This window comes from Orcinus orca, chromosome X, assembly GCF_937001465.1.
Source record: "Orcinus orca chromosome X, mOrcOrc1.1, whole genome shotgun sequence".
Classification (NCBI taxonomy): domain Eukaryota; kingdom Metazoa; phylum Chordata; class Mammalia; order Artiodactyla; family Delphinidae; genus Orcinus; species Orcinus orca.
Window position 1 is genome coordinate 100,586,837 of NC_064580.1, and position 20,697 is coordinate 100,607,533.

The 20,697-nt window shown below is 38.6% G+C and overlaps 1 protein-coding gene across 5 annotated transcripts in view; it reads left to right on the forward strand.

The window, feature by feature from the left end:
* Window positions 1-20,697, forward strand: part of PLS3 (plastin 3) — a 92,440-nt gene that overhangs the window by 42,832 nt on the left and 28,911 nt on the right. For 4 of the 5 annotated variants that reach the window (XM_004283976.3, XM_033413345.2, XM_004283977.3 and 1 more), the window contains exon 2: window positions 4,508-4,588. In XM_004283976.3, coding sequence (XP_004284024.1) covers window positions 4,516-4,588 — 73 coding nt within the window. In that variant the 5' untranslated portion in view covers window positions 4,508-4,515. Of the gene's footprint in view, window positions 1-1,004; window positions 1,024-4,507; window positions 4,589-20,697 lie in introns of those variants that run through there. The other variant, XM_033413344.2, reaches the window with a different exon arrangement.

Consider the following 20,697-nt stretch of genomic DNA (forward strand, 5'->3'; position numbering starts at 1 on the left):
TTGTCTAATTTTCTCTTTTATAGAAGTGATATAGTAGTATGAGAATAAAATCATCTTTAAAAAAAAAAAAAAGACTAACTACTTTAGATTATTATTGACTCACGAATTGCCCAAACTAGAAAGAACCTTTAGAAGTAAAGGAAAGGGGCTTCCCTGGTGGTGTAGTGGTTAAGAATCTGCCTGCTAATGCAGGAGACACGGGTTCGAGACCTGGTCTGGGAAGATCCCATATGCCACGGAGCAACTAAAGCCGTGCGCCACAACTACTGAGCCTGCACTCTAGAGCCTTCGAGCCACAGCTACTGAAGCCCGCGAGCCTAGAGCCCGTGCTCTGCAACAAGAGAAGCCACTGCAATAAGAGAAGTTACCGCAATGAGAAGCCCGTGCACTACAACAAAGAGTGGCCCCCGATCTCCGCAATGAGAGGAAGTCCGCACACAGCAACGAAGACCCAACGCAGCCAAAAATAAATAAATAAATAAATTTATTTTTTAAAGAAAAGAAGTAAAGGAGAGGCCACATGTTTTGGATTTTCTGAGACAGTCTCACTTTCAAACTTTCTGTGCCATTGTTCTGAGATGGGCAATAATTTTATATTGAAAACATCATTACTTAAAATATACATGAAGAAAATTGGAGTAAATCCTATATAGTATTTTTGTAATGAGAGGTGTTGAACACCATGTGAATAAAATATAGAATATTTTTTGGGGGCCACGCCACGGGGCATGTGGGATCTTAGTTCCCCAACCAGGGATCAAACCTGCAACCCCTGCCGTGGAAGCGCAGAGTCTTAACCACTGGACCTCCAGGGAAGTCCCTACAATACTTTTTAAAAGTACTGTTATCACTTTGCAGCTTAACTTATGCAAAATCACTTTTTACTCTTAATCTTTAAAATGTCTGCCTTCGTGTCCAACTGAAGGTCTTCACCTTATAGATCCCGAGACTGCTCTGAAAGGTGTATTTACCCAACTTTCTACTGAGAAGTTGTCCCTCTTTAGTGACATTTTAACACCATAGGTAAGAAAAGTTTATGAACCGGCAAGTTCTGTTTTATGTTTTTAAAAAGTCTGTTTTTATTTAATTTTTTAAAAATATGAGTCATTATAAATGTGTTACATTATGGTGGAAACTTAGCTAAAACTTCCCAGGGATTTGAGAAACCTGAGTTTGAATTCCAGGTCCATGGTCTCTCTGAGCCTAGGTTATCTCTAATAAGAAAAAAGGGAGTAGGAATATTTACCTCAAAAGGCTGTTATGAGCATTCAGGGAATTAGTAGGAATATGAATTTGTCTAATGTAGGCCTTGATGCAAGTTGTTGAATGGATGAATTTATGAAAATACGATTTTATTGAGTGCCTTACTACCTGCCTGGGACTGTGATAAGTTCTAGAAGTGACAGCTATGGGTGTGCAAAAGACAGATGTGGCCCAGCTCTCTCTTGAGCGTCTCTGTACTAAGTATTAGTCATCATGGCAAAAAAGATGAGTTGGCGAGTAATTTTTTAACTTTTAATAAAGATGTCTAAAAGGGGGAATTCCTTGGTGGTCCAGTGTTTAGGGCTCCATGCTTCCACTGCAGGGGGCATGGGTTCAATTCTTGGTCTGGAAACTAAGATCCCACATGCCGCGGTGCGGCCATAAGTAAATAAATAAATCCCACAAATACATATGAAAGGCTATTCAAAAATTATTTTTGAAATGTCTAAAAGGGGTAAATATAAGATCTCAAATTTGCATTTCACAGTTTGTGAAATTTTACACATAGACTACTTTTTTGAAAAGGCAACACATTTAGAACAGTGAAGCTATTCTGTATGATACTATAATGGTGTCAAAATGCGTAATATGTATTACAATGCCAAGAGTGAGCCTAATGTAAACTATGGACTTTAGGTGACAATGCTGTATCAAAGAAGGTTCATCATTTGTAACAAATGTACCCCTCTGATGGAAGATGTTCATAATGAGGGAGGTTGTGCGAGTGTGAGGACAGGGGTATATGGGAACTGAATTCTCTGTGCTTTTTGCTCAATTTTGCCATGAACTGTTCTAAAGAGTAAAGTTCTTTAAAAAGATTAAAAAGACAGAAAACAACAAAGCCAAAACAAAAAAGGACAACACATAATCATTTTCATTTCCTTCTGTCTAAAAATTGTTAATAGGTTGGTATGTGGGAATTTTCCATTGTGGTACAGACCTCCTTTCTCTGTTGCAGGGCTCAGTCAAGTTTTTCTGTAAAGGTCCACATCATGTATATTGTACGCCAAGAGGCAAAATAAGAATATTATATTATTAATATCAAGGGTTTAAATATTATTTCCACAGATTTTTACTGACAAAAGTCAAAATATAATAAATATTTGAGTACCTTTTTTGGTAATACAACTCAACTGATGAGAAGAATGGAATTTTTTTCGCCCCCTGGGGTAACATTTCACTTAACTGAGGTTCAAACATTTGACAGCAAATGTTTATCTGTAAAAACCATACTTAGCTTGGGGACCATACAGAAATAAGCAGTGGGCCAGATTTGGCCCACAGGCCATAGTTTGCCAAGCCCTGACTATTGGTTAAATAGGTAAAATAGGGCCAAATCAGAAAGAGTATAAACTCAAATAATATTAATAAGTTGTGTACACAAAGATGTGTTAATTAGCCTGCTCTTGTGTGTGTTTCTGTATCAAAGCCAAAAATAATTTGTTTTAGTTGACTTCTCCTTTTTTTTTTTTTTTTTTTGCGGTACGCAGTCCTCTCACTGTTGTGGCCTCTCCCGTTGCGGAGCACAGGCTCCGGACGCGCAGCCTCAGCGGCCATAGCCCACGGGCCCAGCCGCTCCGCGGCATGCGGGATCCTCCCAGACCGGGGCACGAACTCGTGTCCCCTGCATCGGCAGGCAGACGCTCAACCACTGCGCCACCAGGGAAGCCCAGTTGACTCCTCCTTTAATGGGAATGATTGATAGCTGTTTTTATACTACCTGAAAATCAGTTTTTTCACAGTGAAAGATTTTTAAATGGCTTAATGGAAAAAAAATGGTGATATATGGAAATGGTGATATATAAATGGAAAAAATGGTGATAACTATGTGAGGTGATAGATGTGTTAACTTTTATTGTGGTAATCATTTTGCAATATATATGTATATCAAATCATTATGATATACACCTTAAACTCACACAGTATCATATGTCACATATTCTCAATAAAGATGGGAAAAATGGAAATAGCCAGTAAGATAGATAGATATGTAAATGCTAAATGAAAACGTTATTTTTTTTAACACTTATTCATTCATTTATTTATTTATTGGCCATGCCACATGGCATTCGGGATATTAGTTCCCCAGTCAGGGATCGAACCCGTGCCCCCTGAAGTGGAAGCTTGGAGTCCTAACTACTGGACCGCCAGGGAAGTCCCAAAAAAGTTATATTTTACACGAATCTTTGGTCACATAATTTTGACTTAGTTTTGGCACATGTAACCAAGAATTTCTGTCATTACTTGGTACCTTCCCCTTCCTTACATTCTTTGAACGTAACGTAAGATTTTGTCCTTGAAAGGAAGAGTCACAAGTATTTTTTTCTGAATAACTTTTGGTAAATGATAACTTCTCATTTGTTTGTTTTCTTTATTATGGCTGTAGCTAGAAATATGAGGACCTATTCAGATGGTTTTAGTAGTTTGCATTTCTAGAAAGTCTAAATTATCCCTAAAATGAGAGTTTGCAGGAGCACTTATAATCATCACAAAATTTTTTTAAGTCTTAAAAAATTTTTTTCTTCCGGTTTCATTGAGATATAATTGACATACAGCACTGTATAAGTTTAAGGTGAACAGCAAAATGATTTGATTTCTATACATCATGAAATAATTATCATAATAAATTTAGTAAGCATGCATTATCTCATATAGATACAAAATAAAAGAAATAGAAAAAAATTGTTTTCCTTGTGATGAGAACTCAGGATTTCCTCTCTTAACAACTTTCATATATAACACACAGCAGTTTTAATTATATTTATCGTGTTGTACATTACATCCCTAGTGCTTATTTATCTTATCGCTGGAAGTTTGTACCTTTTGATCACCTTCATCCAATTCCCCCTCCCCTTACCTCTGCCTCTGGTAACCGCAAATCTGATCTCTTTTTCTGTGAGTTTGTTTTTGAAGTATAATTGACCCACAACACTGTTAGTTCCTGTTACTCAACATAGTGATTCGATATTTCTGTACATTTCAAACTGATCACCATGATAAGTCTAGTTGTTTTGTGTCACCACACAAAGATATTACATAGTTATTAACTGTGTTCCCCACACTGTACATTTCATACCTGTGACTTATTTATTTTCCAATTTATAATTGGAAGTTTGTACCTCTTAAGCTCCCTCACATTTCTTTCCTCCCCCTCCACCCTCCCCTCTGGCAACTACCTGTTTGTTCTCTGTATCTATGACTCTGTTTCTGTTTAAAGTCTTAAACCCTTCTGCTTTCTCTTTAGATCTTTAAATGGATGAGATGGCTACCACTCAGATTTCCAAAGATGAGCTTGATGAACTCAAAGAGGCCTTTGCAAAAGTCGGTAAGTGTTTTTTGTAGAGTAACTATAGTAAAGCAAACTTTATTTGGTACTAATCAAAGTTATTTCTCTGAAAAATTATATGAATGGTTAATCATGAAACTTAGGGCAAGATGGTTAGAACCAATGGAATAAAGTTTTAGAAGCTACACTTTAAACTGTGTTATTGCTAATTATATCTAGTGTCTAATATGGTCAAAGGTTTTTAGTCCAAGATCCCAGTCTTTAACTGGGGGCTGCTGTGGCTCCTGAAATTTTTAGACAAATTTTGTGTTGTTATCTTATTTTGTTTATCATATTTTTCTGAGGAGAGGATTTGGAGCTTTCACCATATTCTTAAAGGGCCAGGTGACCCCTGAAGATGTTAAGAACCATTAGATGATGTTTTTACCTTTCCCTAATCAGCGTGGCTTTCCTGCCTTTTTCATGGATCTTATGTGCCTTTGGAGAATGCACACTGTTCGACCTTCTTAAATTGAATTAGCATCAGTATAAGATGGGAAGGATTAGCCTGCCACTTGGTTTATCCTTAAACATCATATAACTTGTCTTCGAATTCAGCAGCTGAATTGGAAGCAATTTATAGTATTTACATTCCAAATTTCAGTGCTCAGGTCAAGTCAGTGAAGATAATGAGAAAACAGGGTAAGACCTGATTATTGATGTGTGTGCTCACATGAGTCAACATGTGCTTTGCGAGGAAGACTAATACTATTTGGTATCTCCTTGATTAAAGGGTATGAAGTTAAATCAAAATGATTTGTTATTTAAATCAGAATCTACTCTTTGACCTGTGTTGGGAACCCCATCAGTGAAAAGTGAGGAAATACACATCCCTATTCCCATACATTTATGAGCAACATTTTCTATGAAGTCATTTAGTAATAACAACATGCCTTGGGAAAAATAATGACTCCCCCAGCCAGCGTGACTATTCATAATCCCATCAGAATTCTAACTAGGAAAAAATAAGTCCTGGATCTAACACTTTTGTGTGTGTGTGTGTGTGTGTGTGTGTATGAAAAAAAGGCAGTCAATTAACTTGCCATAGATACCACTTACTGGAAGAAGTGTACTACTCAGTTTAATATAGATCGATTATGAAAAACAGCAGGTGAATTCTTGGCTGCAAGACTTTTTAAATCGCATTATTCTGTAGAAATTGTTCTTATCATAATTGTTTCCTTCAAACCTTCTGTTTTATTTATATTCATCTTTCAGTGTTTGGGACAGCCTGATTTGTTTTTTTTACGAATAGGATTTGGGGGTGGGGACCTTATTGCTATTGCTTAATCTTCAAGGCCTCACCTCCTCAAATCAATGTTTATTGTTGAATACAAGCCTTATCCTCATGTGCAGCATCTTGGAAATATTTGTGTGCAATATTTTTTAAAAATTAAAGCTAATTTGAATATGGTTTACCTGATGGCACTGGGATACTTTTATCAGTAAAAGAGCTTAATTGCTCTTTTAAAGCTTAATGATATAAAGAGGGTTGACCAGTTATCTCCAAGGAGGAAACAGGGCTAAATTGGTCTGAGAGATCAATTAGAGCTTGGACTGCAAGAAAGGGTCATTGTGGAACTACTGTCTTACTTTAAATCATACATCTTGGAGGGTTTAGGGTAGGCAAACACCTTCCCAAAGGTGGGAGATTGAGCCGTGTGTCTTATTGAAGCCCTACCAGGCATGTACTTCTATGATATGTAGACTCTTATTACTCTATATGCTGTAAATAGGAATTCTGGAGTCCAAAATTTCTGCCTGTTCCACATATTATTATTTTCTATTCCCCCTCAGTATCTAGCTCACTGTTGCACGTGTTAGGTTTTCAATACATAAATAGTTAATTGATTGAATTCCAAGGAATTATAGGTAGTCTTTTCATGTACTGGGACTTTGTCATTATCACAAGCGGTCTTTGTTATGAAGATTTTCATCATGGCGGAATTTATTCTGAGGGCTTTGGCCATTACAATGTAACACATAAAATTTATATTTTTCAGCATATTTTTAATATGCTTGTGTATAGTCTGTCTTTTAGAAAAGTGTTTAAAGACCCAGCTGAATCTTTTGATTTTCCCTTAAAATATTTGTAGTTTTTAGTTATTCTTATTTGCAGAGCCCTTAGGCAACTGTCAAAGGTGTTATGGAAATCCTTTTTTTTTTTCATTCAGGGAAACTTGATTTTAAAAACAAGCTCTATAACCTATTTTCCTGACAATTCTTTCTTATGGGGAGGGGAGGGGAGGGAAGACTACTTTGTCTCAGTTCAATTGTGACACAATATGGAAATCATTATATGATTTTTCCCGTCTATTAAAAATAATAGCCTTGATTATCTCTTTAGAAATTCAGCAAAATAATAGTGTGTGGAGAAAATCTCTGTAATTACCACTAATCATGGGTTTTGTTCAATCAATTAATAGTGCTTTGAAACTCTCTTTACTAGCAATAAAAATCGAGTATTAAGATTTACATTCTCCTTTCACTCACTTTCTGCACCTGCTTAGTGTTAAGTTCCAAGCAGTATATTTTCATTTAATTATTTTCGTTTTCTCAACATTTGTTTCTAGTATTTTCCACTGGGATAGCAGAATCCTTGGCTCTCATTTTTTCCTACTTCATAATGTTTCTGTTTTAATTTAAAATGCTGCAATGCTGTATAAGTTCATTCTAAAGAAGAATAAATAAAACTTTTCAGAACACATAGGAAGTAAATATTTTACCAAGGAGAAAATGTCTTTTACACTCTGGGACTTTAATCTTGTTATAGAAGCTAAAGGTCATTTGAATGATGCCTTGTCATAAAGATAAATTCATGTATTGTAGATCTTCTCAGATTGGCTTTAGTCCTGCAAACGCTTTTTTCTCTCCTAAGCAATAGCCGCTCAGGTTTTTTTTCCAAACAGGAATTCAACACTTCTGAAATAAAATAATGGGGTTTCATAAATGACTAGGAAGAATGTGGGTTTATTCCTTTGAGGCTGCCCACCAAACTAAGACAACAATTTTTGGTTATGGTGATTGTAGCTGTACCAGATTTTCTCATCTCAGGAAGTTGAGTTATTTCAAATTACTTGATATTCTCTAGTATATAAAAACCACATCAGGATGATGCCGCAAAAAGCATGGTGGTTTCTTTTAATTTACTTTTAGTATTCAATAAGATGACACCAGTGCATATTTGTTTAATTATGGCTTAAAAAATTAAAACTACAGCCCAACCAAAATAAATAAATAAACCAGTGCTCTTTCACTGTGCCATCTGGTTAATTATTGATGGAATATTAGAAATGAAGGTCTCAGGATAGTCTGAAAACCATGTTTTGACTGTGTGGAAGATAGGAACACAGATTGGGGGTGTGCGAGAATGCGCTTGTGTGTGTGTGTATTTTTTAAGTGGGAAAGTGGCAGCAGGTGGAAAATGATAGCCAAACTGCTGGAAATTTTGAGTTGGAAAACAGTTGATAGACAGCATTTTTGATTGCCTGGTCTCAGCCCTCTAACCTTGTCCAGCCTTCAGCTGTAATTGACCTCCACCTTTGGGGATCCACTATTAGGATGAACTCTTTGGTAGCGACCTCTATTCTATCCTTAGCTGGGACTCATTAAACTGCCTCTTATATGTATTCGCTGGAATGAGCTACCTCAAAAGGTATAAGCTGTGAAAGGCAAAACCCGTGTTTAAGCATCTGGAGATGTTTAGCAGCTGCCTTTTCTAAAGTTTTAATGCCTAATGAAAGCTCGACTTTATTGCTTAGATCTGAGGGTGGAATATAATCTAAATTCTTCTGCACAAGTCTTTTGGCTGAGTCTTTTAAATTAATATTTTGTGTGCTTTCATAGGCAATCAGGATCGTGTGTGTGTGTGTGTGTTTAAATCCATTATTGTTAGATATATAGATTCCTTTTGTCATTTTTTTAGTGCAAAAAATTTGTGGAATATATTGGTTAAACTAAATGGAACTTTTAAACACAGCTTTTCTGAAAGGATGTGCATCTGCACTTGATTGGTTTTCTTCTTTAAGTCCTAATGAGTACTGTCCGTAGTGGGTTTGTAAAGAGGTTGCATATGTATTGCAGATGAGGACACACATACGTGACCTGTTTATAAAGAAAGACACTAGATTTAACAGATTCAAGGATGAATAAAGCAACACACAGATACACACAAAACCCAGGGGTCAAGGGAAATCCCATTCTCTCTCACTGTCAGATTTATAAGACAAAGTAGCACCCCAAAAGATGCATTTGAAGTGATAGATTGTACCACATACCACCTGGACATGGGCAGTGTAAAACAGAGGTAAAATCAAAACTACTTGAATTCTGGCTCAGCTTTCGCCAGACAAGTACTTAAAATAGCTTAAATAACAGGATGCAAGGGGAGGGAAAACATTTCCTTTTAAGGATATGCATTCTTGGTGTGATTCAAACTTCTGCAGGAACATGGCTGTATAATAAGTTTATTTACTTTAAGGTTACTTGGGGGGAGGGTTTTGGGAGAGTTAACTGGCATCTAAAATAATACTTGGTAAGAGAGCATAATGAGGTTTCTTTCAAAACAATGCAGATGTGAATCTACACGTGTCATCATAGAGACAGACAGACAGACAGAGAGGATCTATTGTTAAAAACATTTGGTTCCTCTCTGATGAATTCAGCAGCCAGTTTGAAAGATACTGAGACACTGGCCTCTCTGGTACAGCACTGGGAGTGTCTTAGTGATTTTTTTTTTCAAGTCTAGCGATCTTTCTTTAAAAATAGAACACTTGATCCATTTCTTGAAGTTCAGCTCTGGACTCCATGCGGGAACTTTGTTCATTGAGTAGGTGGAGTTTCTTCTTTTTCCCTGCAGCCCGTCAGTGTCTGCCCACACTGGCCATATTTTCTGAACCGAACAGTTGAGACCTGTGTTTGCAGAAACATTGAGAACACTGTAGATAATACAGGCTGTATGATAATATCTACTTTATCGGGTGGTCGAAAATATGATGCTGGAACGGAAGAGTCTTCGAAATGCAGAACCTGTTCCACCCCACACCAATCTGTAGTTAATGAGGAAGGGGCAAATGAGCCAGAAAGGGCCTTCAGAATATTGGCAGCTTTAATGAGTAAATAAAGGACTGCCATCCTGCCAGGAGGTTGTGATTTCCAGTTGTTAAAACTGCTTTCAGTCTAGAGCTGTGTTTTGGGGTCCATTTGTTATTAAATTCTCATGTTTATGTCAAAACTCAGAATACGAAAAGTTCACCATCAAACATAGTCTCGAGCTCCTGGTTAATAACGTCACTGAAGAGGGAGAAGCTCTCTAAAATGCCTTTGTGCTGTCCCATATTCTAGCCTTCCAAAGCGCAGCACATTAGATCTCTGATATTGTTTAAGGGTGTGTGTGTGTGTGTGTATGTGTGTTTTGGCTGGGGATTGGAAATAAAATTAGCATAAAACTCTTTTAAAATAATTGCACCCTGTTTTGTCTTTCAAGTACTTTAGCAGCTGGGAGATTTTCCAAAATTAATTGCAAGCTGCCTTTTTAGGCTCCCTCTGCCTTATTGAAATTAAAATTGTTTTCTTCAAAAGGTATGATTTGGGGACTCTTAAGAAAACCTTGCAGTAATTTACTAGTACTAACACTAAAATGCCTTTGATCTCGGGAGGTAGTACAAGCCAGATCTGCTGTTAAAATATGGAGAAACAGAGTAGATAAAACTTTACAAATATGTAAAAGTAGATGACACATGGTCAGTGATTCTTTTCCCATATCAGGAAGGATACAGGAAAGAGATTCAAAGTGACTCCAAATTTTTATAAGTATTTTGAAGCCACAGTTTCAAGAAAGAGCCACAGATTCTGTCTGATTAATTCTGTATCTTTGGTGTCTACCGCTGTGCCTGCCACAGAGTAGGTACTCAGTTTGCTCTGGAGGTTGACTCCTGCTATACAAATGCACAGGTATTTCTTAATAAAGTCAAAGCAGGTTTCTACATTTAGAATGAGAGAGACGTCCTGACCTGACAGCCATCACTGGTAGTCTACTTGGAGACTCCTTGGTGGGTGTGTTCAGTTAGAAAACCAAATTACAGATCTGAAGGCTGCTGGGTGGGGACAGAATTAGAACAAAGGGAATGAGATTGAATGTTATTTAAGGGATATTTCTGTCCTCAGGGTTTCCTGATGAATTGCCATTCAGTTTTTCAGTGCTATTTCTGCATTTTTTGGTCATTGTTGTTTGCTTAGTTCTGTTTTTTAAATGCTCATTAGATTAGAGCATTCTTTTCCTGGTTTAATACTTGAGGATCCTAATAAGAACCTACTGTATGGCACAGGGAACTCTTCTCAATACTCTGTAATGAGTACTGGGACCTACATGGGAACAGAATCTATAAAAGGGTGGATATATGTATATGTATAACTGATTTCACTTTGCTGTACAGCAGAAACTAACAACATTGTAAAGCAACTGTACTCCAATAAAAATTAACTAAAAAATACTTGAGGATCAATGATTCTACAAAAATTACTTTTCCCTCTGCTTATTCTATGCAAGGTACTGTGCTACATATTGGGGTGGGAGATAAAAAGGTTTAGAAGAATCTTCATCAAGAGATTTACAGTCTCATAAGATTGTCAGGTAATGACAAATTCTTATTCCTCCAACCGCCCTTTAAAACGTTCCTGTCCATTACCAAAAGCATCTGTTACTACTACACTTACTTCAAAATGGTATTTCCACATGTGGCTATTTTATGTTAGTTATATTTTAGGGTGGCTACTTCCTGGCATCTTTTAATCACATCAGTGAGCTTCTAATTAATGCTCAAGAGAGGTTATTTCAGAGAGGGTGCACACAAGTAGTAGTTTCCCCATTGCCTGCACCTTTCTTTTACCTAAAGCGAAGAAACTGCCAGATAGACTAGACTCTCAGGGCCTTTGTCAGTTTCATGTAGCCCTGAATTCATTATAGTTCTCCAGTATTTATTTTTAAACATCTCTACCTTCCACTTCTGTTGTATCCCTAAGAACACAAAAAGAACAACACTCTAGCTCTAAACTGGATTAAATAACATGCTTAAATTTTGCTCACATATGTCATTTCAGAAGTCAGAGAAAAGTAGAATACATTTAAAAATATCGTTCTATCAGAAATTGCTGGCATGGAAACAGTTTTTTTTTATATTTAATTTTCTTCTTGGTAACTCATTTTTTTTAACATCTTTATTGGAGTATAATTGCTTTACAAATGGTGCGTTGTTTCTGCTTTATAACAAAGTGAATCAGCTATACATATACATATATCCCCATATCTCCTACTTCTTGCATTTCCCTCCCCCCTCCCGATGCCACCCCTCTAGATGGTCGCAAAGCACCGAGCTGATCTCCCTGTGCTATGCGGCTGCTTCCCACTAGCTATCTGTTTTACATTTGGTACTATATATAAGTCCATGCCACTCTCTAACTTCATCCCGGATTACCATTCGCCCTCCCCGTGTCCTCAAGTCCATTCTCTATGTCTGCGTCTTTATTCCTGTCCTGCCCCTAGGTTCTTCAGAACCTTTTTTTTTTTTTAGATTCCATATTATATGTGTTAGCATATAGTACTTGTTTTTCTCTTTCTGACGTACTTCACTCAGTATGACAGTCTCTACGTCCATCCACCTCACTGCAAATAACTCAATTTCGTTTCTTTTTATGGCTGAGTAATATTCCATTGTATATATATGCCACATCTTCTTTATCCATTCACCTGTCGATGGACACTTAGGTTGTTTCCATCTCCTGGCTATTGTAAATAGAGCTGCAATGAACATTTTGGTACATGACTCTTTTTGAATTATGGTTCTCTCAGGGTATATGCCCAGTAGTGGGATTGCTGGGTCATATGGTAGTTCTATTTGTAGTTTTTTAAGGAACCTCCATACTGTTCTCCATAGTGGCTGTACCAATTCACATTCCCACCAGCAGTGCAAGAGTGTTCCCTTTTCTCCACACCCTCTCCAGCATTTATTGTTTCTAAATTTTTTGATGATGGCCATTCTGACTGCTGTGAGATGATATCGCATTGTAGTTTTGATTTGCATTTCTCTAATGATTAATGATGTTGACCATTTTTTCATGTGTTTGTTGGCAATCTGTATATCTTCTTTGGAGAAATGTCTATTTAGGTCTTCTGCCCATTTTTGGATTGGGTTGTTTGTTTTTTTGTTACTGAGCTGCATGAGCTGCTTGTAAATTTTGGAGATTAATCCTTTGTCAGTTGCTTCATTTACAAATATTTTCTCCCATTCTGAGGGTTGTCTTTTGGTCTTGTTTATGGTTTCCTTTGCTGTGCAAAAGCTTTGAAGTTTCATTAGGTCTCATTGGTTTATTTTTGTTTTTATTTCCATTTCTCTAGGAGGTGGGTCAAAAAGGATCTTGCTGTGATTTACGTCATAGAGTGTTCTGCCTATATTTTCCTCTAAGAGTTTGATAGTGTCTGGCCTTACATTTAGGTCTTTAATCCATTTTGAGTTTATTTTTGTGTGTGGTGTTAGGGAGTGTTCTAATTTCATTCTTTTACAAGTAGCTGTCCAGTTTTCCCAGCACCACTTATTGAAGAGGCTGTCTTTTCTCTATTGTATATTCTTGTCTCCTTTATCAAAGATAAGATGACCATCTGTGCATGGGTTTATCTCTGGGCTTTCTACCCTGTTCCATTGATCTACATTTCTGTTTTTGTGCCAGTACCATACTATCTTGATTACTGTAGCTTTGTAGTATAGTCTGAAGTCCGGAAGCCTGATTCCTCCAGCTCCGTTTTTCTTTCTCAAGATTGCTTTGTCTATTTGGGCTCTTTTGTGTTTCCATACAAATTGTGTGATTTTTTTCTTCTAGTTCTGTGAAAAATGCCATTGGTAGTTTGATAGGGATTGCATAGAATCTGTAGATGCTTTGGGTAGTATAGTCATTTTCACAATGTTGATTCTTCCAATCCAAGAACATGGTGTATCTCTCCATCTGTCTGTATCATCTTTAATTTCTTTCATCAGTGTCTTACAGTTTTCTGCATACAGGTCTTTTGTCTCCTTAGGTAGGTTTATTCCTAGGTATTTTATTCTTTTTGTTGCAGTGGTAAATGGCAGTGTTTCCTTAATTTCTCTTTCAGATTTTTCATCATTAGGGTATAGGAATGCAAGAGATTTCTCTGCCTTAATTTTGTATCCTGCTACTTTACCAAATTCATTGATTTGCTCTAGTAGTTTTCTGGTAGCATCTTTAGGATTCTCTATGTATACTATCATGTTATCTGCAAACAGTGACAGCTTTACTTCTTCTTTTCTGATTTGGATTCCCTTTATTTCTTCTTCTTCTCTGATTGCTGTGGCTAAAACTTCCAAAACTATGTTGAATAATAGTGGTGAGAGTGGGCAACCTTGTCTTCTTCCTGATCTCAGTGGAAATGGTTTCAGTTTTTCACCATTGAGAATGATGTTGGCTGTGGGTTTGTCATATATGCCCTTTATTATGTTGAGGAAAGTTCCTCTATGCCTACTTTCTGGAGGGTTTTTATCATAAATGGGTGTTGAATTTTGTCAAAAGCTTTTTCTGCATCTATTGAGATGATCATAGCTTTTTATCCTTCAATTTATTAAGATGGTGTATCACATTGATTGATTTGTGTATATTGAAGAATCCTTGCATTCCTGGAATAAACCCCACTTGATCATGGTGTATGATCCTTTTAATGTGCTGTTGGATTCTGTTTGCTAGTATTTTGTTGAGGATTTTTGCATCTGTGTTCAACAGTGATATTGGCCTGTAGTTTTCTTTCTTTGTGACATCTTTGTCTGGTTTTGGTATCAGACTGATGGTGGCCTCGTAGAATGAGTTTGGGAGTGTTCCTCCCTCTGCTATATTTTGGCCGAGTTTGAGAAGGATAGGTGTTAGCTCTTCTCTAAATGTTTGATAGAATTCGCCTGTGAAGCCGTCTGGTCCTGGGCTTTTGTTTGGAAGATTTTTTTTTTTTTTTTTTTTTTTTTTTTGCGGTACGCAGGCCTCTCACTGTTGTGGCCTCTCCCGCTGCTGAGCACAGGCTCCGGACGTGCAGGCTCAGCGGCCATTGCTCACGGGCCCAGCCACTCCACGGCATGTGGGATCCTCCCGGACCGGGGCATGAACCCGTGTCCCCTGCATCTGCAGGCGGACTCTCAATCACTGCACCACCAGGGAAGCCCTTTTGGAAGATTTTTAATCACAGTCTCAATTTCAGTGCTTGTGATTGGTCTGTTCATATTTTCTATTTCTTTCTGATTCAGTCTCAGAAGGTTGTGCTTTTCTAAGAATTTGTCCATTTCTTCCAGGTTGTCCATTTTATTGGCATAGAGTTGCTTTTAGTAATCTCTCATGATTCTTTGTATTTCTGCAGTGTCAGTTGTTACTTCTCCTTTTTCATTTCTAATTCTGTTGATTTGAGTCTTCTCCCTTTTTTTCTTGATGAGTCTGGCTAATGGTTTATCAGTTTTGTTTATCTTCTCAAAGAACTGGCTTTTAGTTTATTGATCTTTGCTATTGTTTCCTTCATTTCTTTTTCATTTATCTGATCTGATCTTTATGATTTCTTTCCTTCTGCTAACTTTCGTATTTTTTTGTTCTTCTTTCTCTAATTGCTTTAGTTGTAAGGTTAGGTTGTTTATTTGAGATGTTTTTTGTTTCGAAGTAGGATTGTATTGCTATAACCTTCCCTCTTAGAATTGCTTTTGCTGCATCCCATAGGTTTTGGGCTGTCGTGTTTTCATTGTCTTTTGTTTCTAGGTGTTTCTTGATTTCCTCCTTGATTTCTTCAGTGATCTCTTGGTTATTAAGAGGTGTATTGTTTAGCTTCCATGTGTTTGTATTTTTTACAGATTTTTTCCTGCAATTGATATCTAGCCTCATAGCATTATGGTTGGAAATGATGCTTGATACGATTTCGTTTTCTTAAATTTACCAAGACTTGATTTGTGACCCAAGGTATGATCTATCCTGGCGAATGTTTCCTGAGCACTTGAGAAGAAAGTGTATTCTGTTGTTTTTGGATGGAATGTCCTATAAATAACAGTTAAGTCCATCTTGTTTAATGTACCATTTAAAGCTTGTGTTTCCTTATTTATTTTCATTTTGGATGATCTGTCCATGGGTGAAAGTGGGGTGTTAAAAGTCCCCCACTATGATTGTGTTACTGTCGATTTCCCCTTTTATGGCTGTTAGTATTTGCCTTATGTATTGAGATGCTCCTATGTTGGGTGCATAAATATTTACAATTGTTATATCTTCTTCTTGGATCGATCCCTTGATCATTATGTAATGTCCTTCTTTGTCTCTTGTAATAGTCTTTATTTTAAAGTCTATTTTGTCTGATATGAAAATTGCTACTCCAGCTTCCTTTTGATTTCCATTTGCATGGAATATCTTTTTCCATTCCCTCACTTTCAGTCTGTATGTGTCCCTAGGTTTGAAGTGGGTCTCTTGTAGACAGCATATATATGGGTCTTGTTTTTGTATCCATTCAGCCAGTCTATGTCTTTTGGTTGGAGCATTTAATCCATTTACATTTAAGGTAATTGTCAATACATATGTTCCTATTACCATTTTCTTAATTGTTTTGGGTTTGTTACTGTAGGTCTTTTCCTTCTCTTGTGTTTCCTGCCTAGAGAAATTCCTTTAGCATTTGTTGTAAAGCTGGTTTGGTGGTGCTGAATTCTCTTAGTTTTTGCTTGTCTGTAAAGGTTTTAATTTCTCCATCGAATCTGAATGAGATCCTTTCTGGGTAGAGTAATCTTGGTTGTAGGTTTTTCCCTTTCATCACTTTAAATATGTCCTGCCACTCCTTTCTGGCTTGCAGAGTTTCTGCTGAAAGATCAGCTGTTAACCTTATGGGGATCCCCTTGTATGTTATTTGTTGTTTTTCCCTTGCTACTTTGAATATTTTTTCTTTGTATTGAATTTTTTGTAGTTTAATTAATATGTGTCTTGGCGTGTTTTTCCTTGGATTTATCCTGTATGGGACTCTCTGCTCTTCCTGGACTTGATTAACTATTTCTTTCCCATATTAGGGAAATTTTCAATATAATCTCTTCAAATATTTTCTCAGTCCCTTTCTTTTTCTCTTCTTCTTCTGGGACCCCTATAATTCGAATGTTGGTGCGTTTAATGTTGTCCCAGAGGTCTCTGAGACTGTCCTCAGTTCTTTTCATTTTTTTTTGCTTTATTCTGCTCTGCAGTAGTTATTTCCACTATTTTATCTTCCAGGTCACTTACCCATTCTTCTGCCTCAGTTATTCTGCTATTAATCCCTTCTAGAGTATTTTTAATTTCATTTATTGTGTTGTTCATCTTTGCTTGTTTCCTCTTTAGTTCTTCTAGTTCCTTGTTAAATGTTTCTTATATTTTGTCTATTCTAGTTCCAGGATTTTGGATCATCTTTACTGTCATTACTCTGCATTATTTTTTCAGGTAGACTGCCTATTTCCTCTTCATTTGTTAGGTCTGGTGGGTTTTTATCTTGCTCCTTCATCTGCTGTGTGTTTCTCTGTCTTCTCATTTTGCTTAACTTACTGTTTGGGGTCTCCTTTTCGCAGACTGCAGGTTTGTAGTTCCCATTGTTTTTGGTGTCTGTCCCCAGTGGCTAAGGTTGGTTCAGTGGGTTGTGGTGTAGGCTTCCTGGTGGAGGGGACTAGTGCCTGTGTTCTGGTGGATGAGGCTGGACCTTGTGTTTCTGGTGGGCAGGACCGCGTTTGCTGGTGTGTTTTGGGGTGTCTGTGACCTTAATATGATTTTAGGCAGCCTCTCTGCTAATGGGTGAGGTTGTGTTCCTGTCTTGTTAGTTGTTTGGCTAGGGTGTCCAGCACTGTAGCTTACTGGTTGTCGAGCGGAGCTGGGTCTTAGCATTGAGATGGAGATCTCTGGGAGAAGTTTTGCTGATTCGTATTACGTGGAGCCAGGAGGTCTCTGGTGGACCCATGGCCTGAACTCGGCTCTCCCACCTCAGAGGCACAGGCCTGACACCTGGTTGGAGCACCAAGACCCTGTCAGCCACACGGCTCAGAAAAAAAGGGAGAAAAAAAGAAAGAAAGAAAGAGAAAAATAAGTTATTAAAATAAAAAAAAATTAAGAAATTTAAAAGTAATAAAAAAAGGAATAAAACGAAAGAAAGAAGAGAGCAACCAAACCAAAAAACAAATCCACCAATGATAACAAGTGCTAAAAACTATACTTAAATAAAAAACAAAACGGACATACAGTACCCTAGGACAAATGGTAAAAGCAAAGCTATACAGACAAAGTCACACAAAGAAGCATACACATACACACTCACAAAAAGAGAAAATATAAATATACACATATATATATGTAAAGGAAGAGAGCAACCAAATCAATAAAGAAATATATATATTTCATTGTTCCCAAAGTCTACCGCCTCAATTTTGGGATGATTCGTTGTCTATTCAGGTATGCCACAGATGCAGGGTACATCAAGTTGATTGTGGAGATTTAATCCACTGCTCCTGAGGCTGCTGGGAGAGATCTCCCTTTTTCTTCTTTGTTTGCTCCTGAGATTCAGCTTTGGATTTGGCCCTGCCTCTGCATGTAGGTCGCCTGAGGGCATCTGTTCTCCATTCAGACAGGACGGGGTTAAAGTAGCAGCTGATTAGGGGGCTCTGGCTCACTCAGGCCTAGGGAAGGGAGGTGTACGGAATGCGGGGAGAGCCTGCGGGGGCAGAGGCCAGCGTGACATTGCAACAGCCTGAAGCATGCGGTTTGTTCTCCCGGGGGAGTTGTCCCTGGATCCCGGGACCCTGGCAGTGGCGGGCTGCACAGGCTCCCCGGAGTAGATGTTGGGACAGTGACCTGTGCTCGCACACAGGCTTCTTGGTGGCGGCAGCAGCAGCCTTAGCGTCTCATGCCCGCCTCTGGGGTCCAAGCTGATAGCCGTGGCTCGCACCCATCTCTGCAGCTCATTTTGGCGGCACTATGAATCCCCTCTCCTCGCGCATCCCAACACAGTGGTCTCTTGCCTCTTAGGCAGGTCCAGACTTTTTCCCGGACTCCCTCCCGGCTAGCTGTGGCGCACTAGCACCCTTCAGGCTGTGTTCACGCAGCCAACCCCAGTCTGCTCCCTGGGATCTGACTTCCAAAACCCGAACCTCAGCTCCCAGCCCCGCCCGCCCCGGCAGGTGAGCAGACAAGCCTCTCGGGCTGGTGAGTGCTGGTGGGCACCGATATTCTGTGCAGGAATCTCTCCACTTTGCCCTCCGCCCCCCGTTGCTGTGCTCTCCTCCGTGGCTCCGAAGCTTCCCCCCTCCGCCACCCGCAGTCTCCGCCCGCGAAGGGCCTTCCTAGTGTGTGGAAACCTTTCCTCCTTCACAGCTCCCTCCCACTGGTACAGGTCCCGTCCCTATTCTTTTGTCTCTGTTTTTTCTTTTTTCTTTTGCCCTACCCAGGTACGTAGGGAGTTTCTTGCTTTTGGGAGGTCTGAGGGCTTCTTCCAGCATTCAGTAGGTGTTCTGTAGGCGTTGTTCCACATGTAGGTGTATTTCTGATGTATTTGTGGGGAGGAAGGTGATCTCCATGGCTTACTCTTCTGCCATCTTGAAGGTCTCTTGGAAAGAGTTTTGATAGTTGCAAGGAATAAGCTATCTCCTTCTCTAAAGATATCGTAAAATGAAGGAATATAGTATTTAGATACTGAGGTATAGTAGTGATCAGAATGTTATTACTCTATATTTGTTTTTCCTGTGTATGATGGTTTTTATCTCCAGTTGGTTTTTTTTTTTTTTTTTTTTGGCCATACGCGGGCCTCTCACTGTTGTGGCCTCTCCCATTGCGGAGCACAGGCTCCGGACGCACAGGTCAGCGGCCATGGCTCACGGGCCCAGCCGTTCTGCGGCATGTGGGATCTTCCCGGACCAGGGCACGAACCCGTGTCCCCTGCTTCGGCAGGTGGACTCTCAACCACTGCGCCACCAGGGAAGCCCTATCTCCAGTTTTTTGAGCTAAAAGGGGACGTTAGAGATCATTTGATCTAAAGTCCTCCTTTTACAGATGAGAAAACTAAGATCTGGAGAGATGAATTGGGCAAATTAGTAGCCAAGATGAAATTAGATCCGGTGTCCTATTACTCTCTCTTGTTGTGTCCCTTCATCTATGCTGTGTTTCTTTCACTTTGTCACACTTAACTCTCTAGTACTGAGCTCTCATTTAACTTTTTAAAGAAAATGGGAGAAATAGACTGGTATATGCATAGGAGAAGGTGTATTGAAACCCACGAATTTCACTCATCAAAAATTGCTAAAATCCTGCCACAGTGCCACGTGGATTACTTTGTTCCTTTTAGCAGCTGCAGATGTTGTTGCTGGATTGATTTCTGCATATAAACACTTTACTAATCAAGTGTTTGATGTATGGCCTTTTATAAGTTCAAAGCAAAAAAACTTGAAGATGTGCCCTAGGGGAATCAAGTGCTTTACCTCAAAGGAAATATTAGTGGTTTTCAGAAGTGTTGGGTAGTTTGGTGATGATGCTTTAAAAGTATAGATATTTTAATTGATAGATTAAAAATATGGTAATCTATGTTTAAGAATATTTGACTCTAAAATCATATACTTCATTAAAAGTAAACATAACGATATCATCAGCTTTCAATGTATTGGTTTCATACAGGGGATTTAATATTTTAATAAGAGCTTTTATGATCAGTTCCCTGACCTCATCTCTCATTTTCTCCTTTGCTCACTCTGCTGAAGTCATACTGGATCTTTGCTGTCCCCAAAACACACCAGACACTCTTCCACATCAGAGACTTGGCATTTGCTATTTCCTCTATCTAAAATTCCCCCCCCCGATAGCCATATGATGTGCTTTCTTTCCTCACATAAGTCTTCGTTCAAATATAACCTCATCAAAGTGGCTGTCCTTGAACCTTCTATCTAAATAGCACCCCCACCACCACCCACATCCCCACCTGTCACTATAATGCAGGGTTCCTCAACTTCAACGTTGACATATTGGGCCACACAGTTCTGTGGAAGGAGGGTCATATGCATTGTAGGATATTTAGCAGCATCCCTGGCATCTATGTACTGGATGCGGGGAGC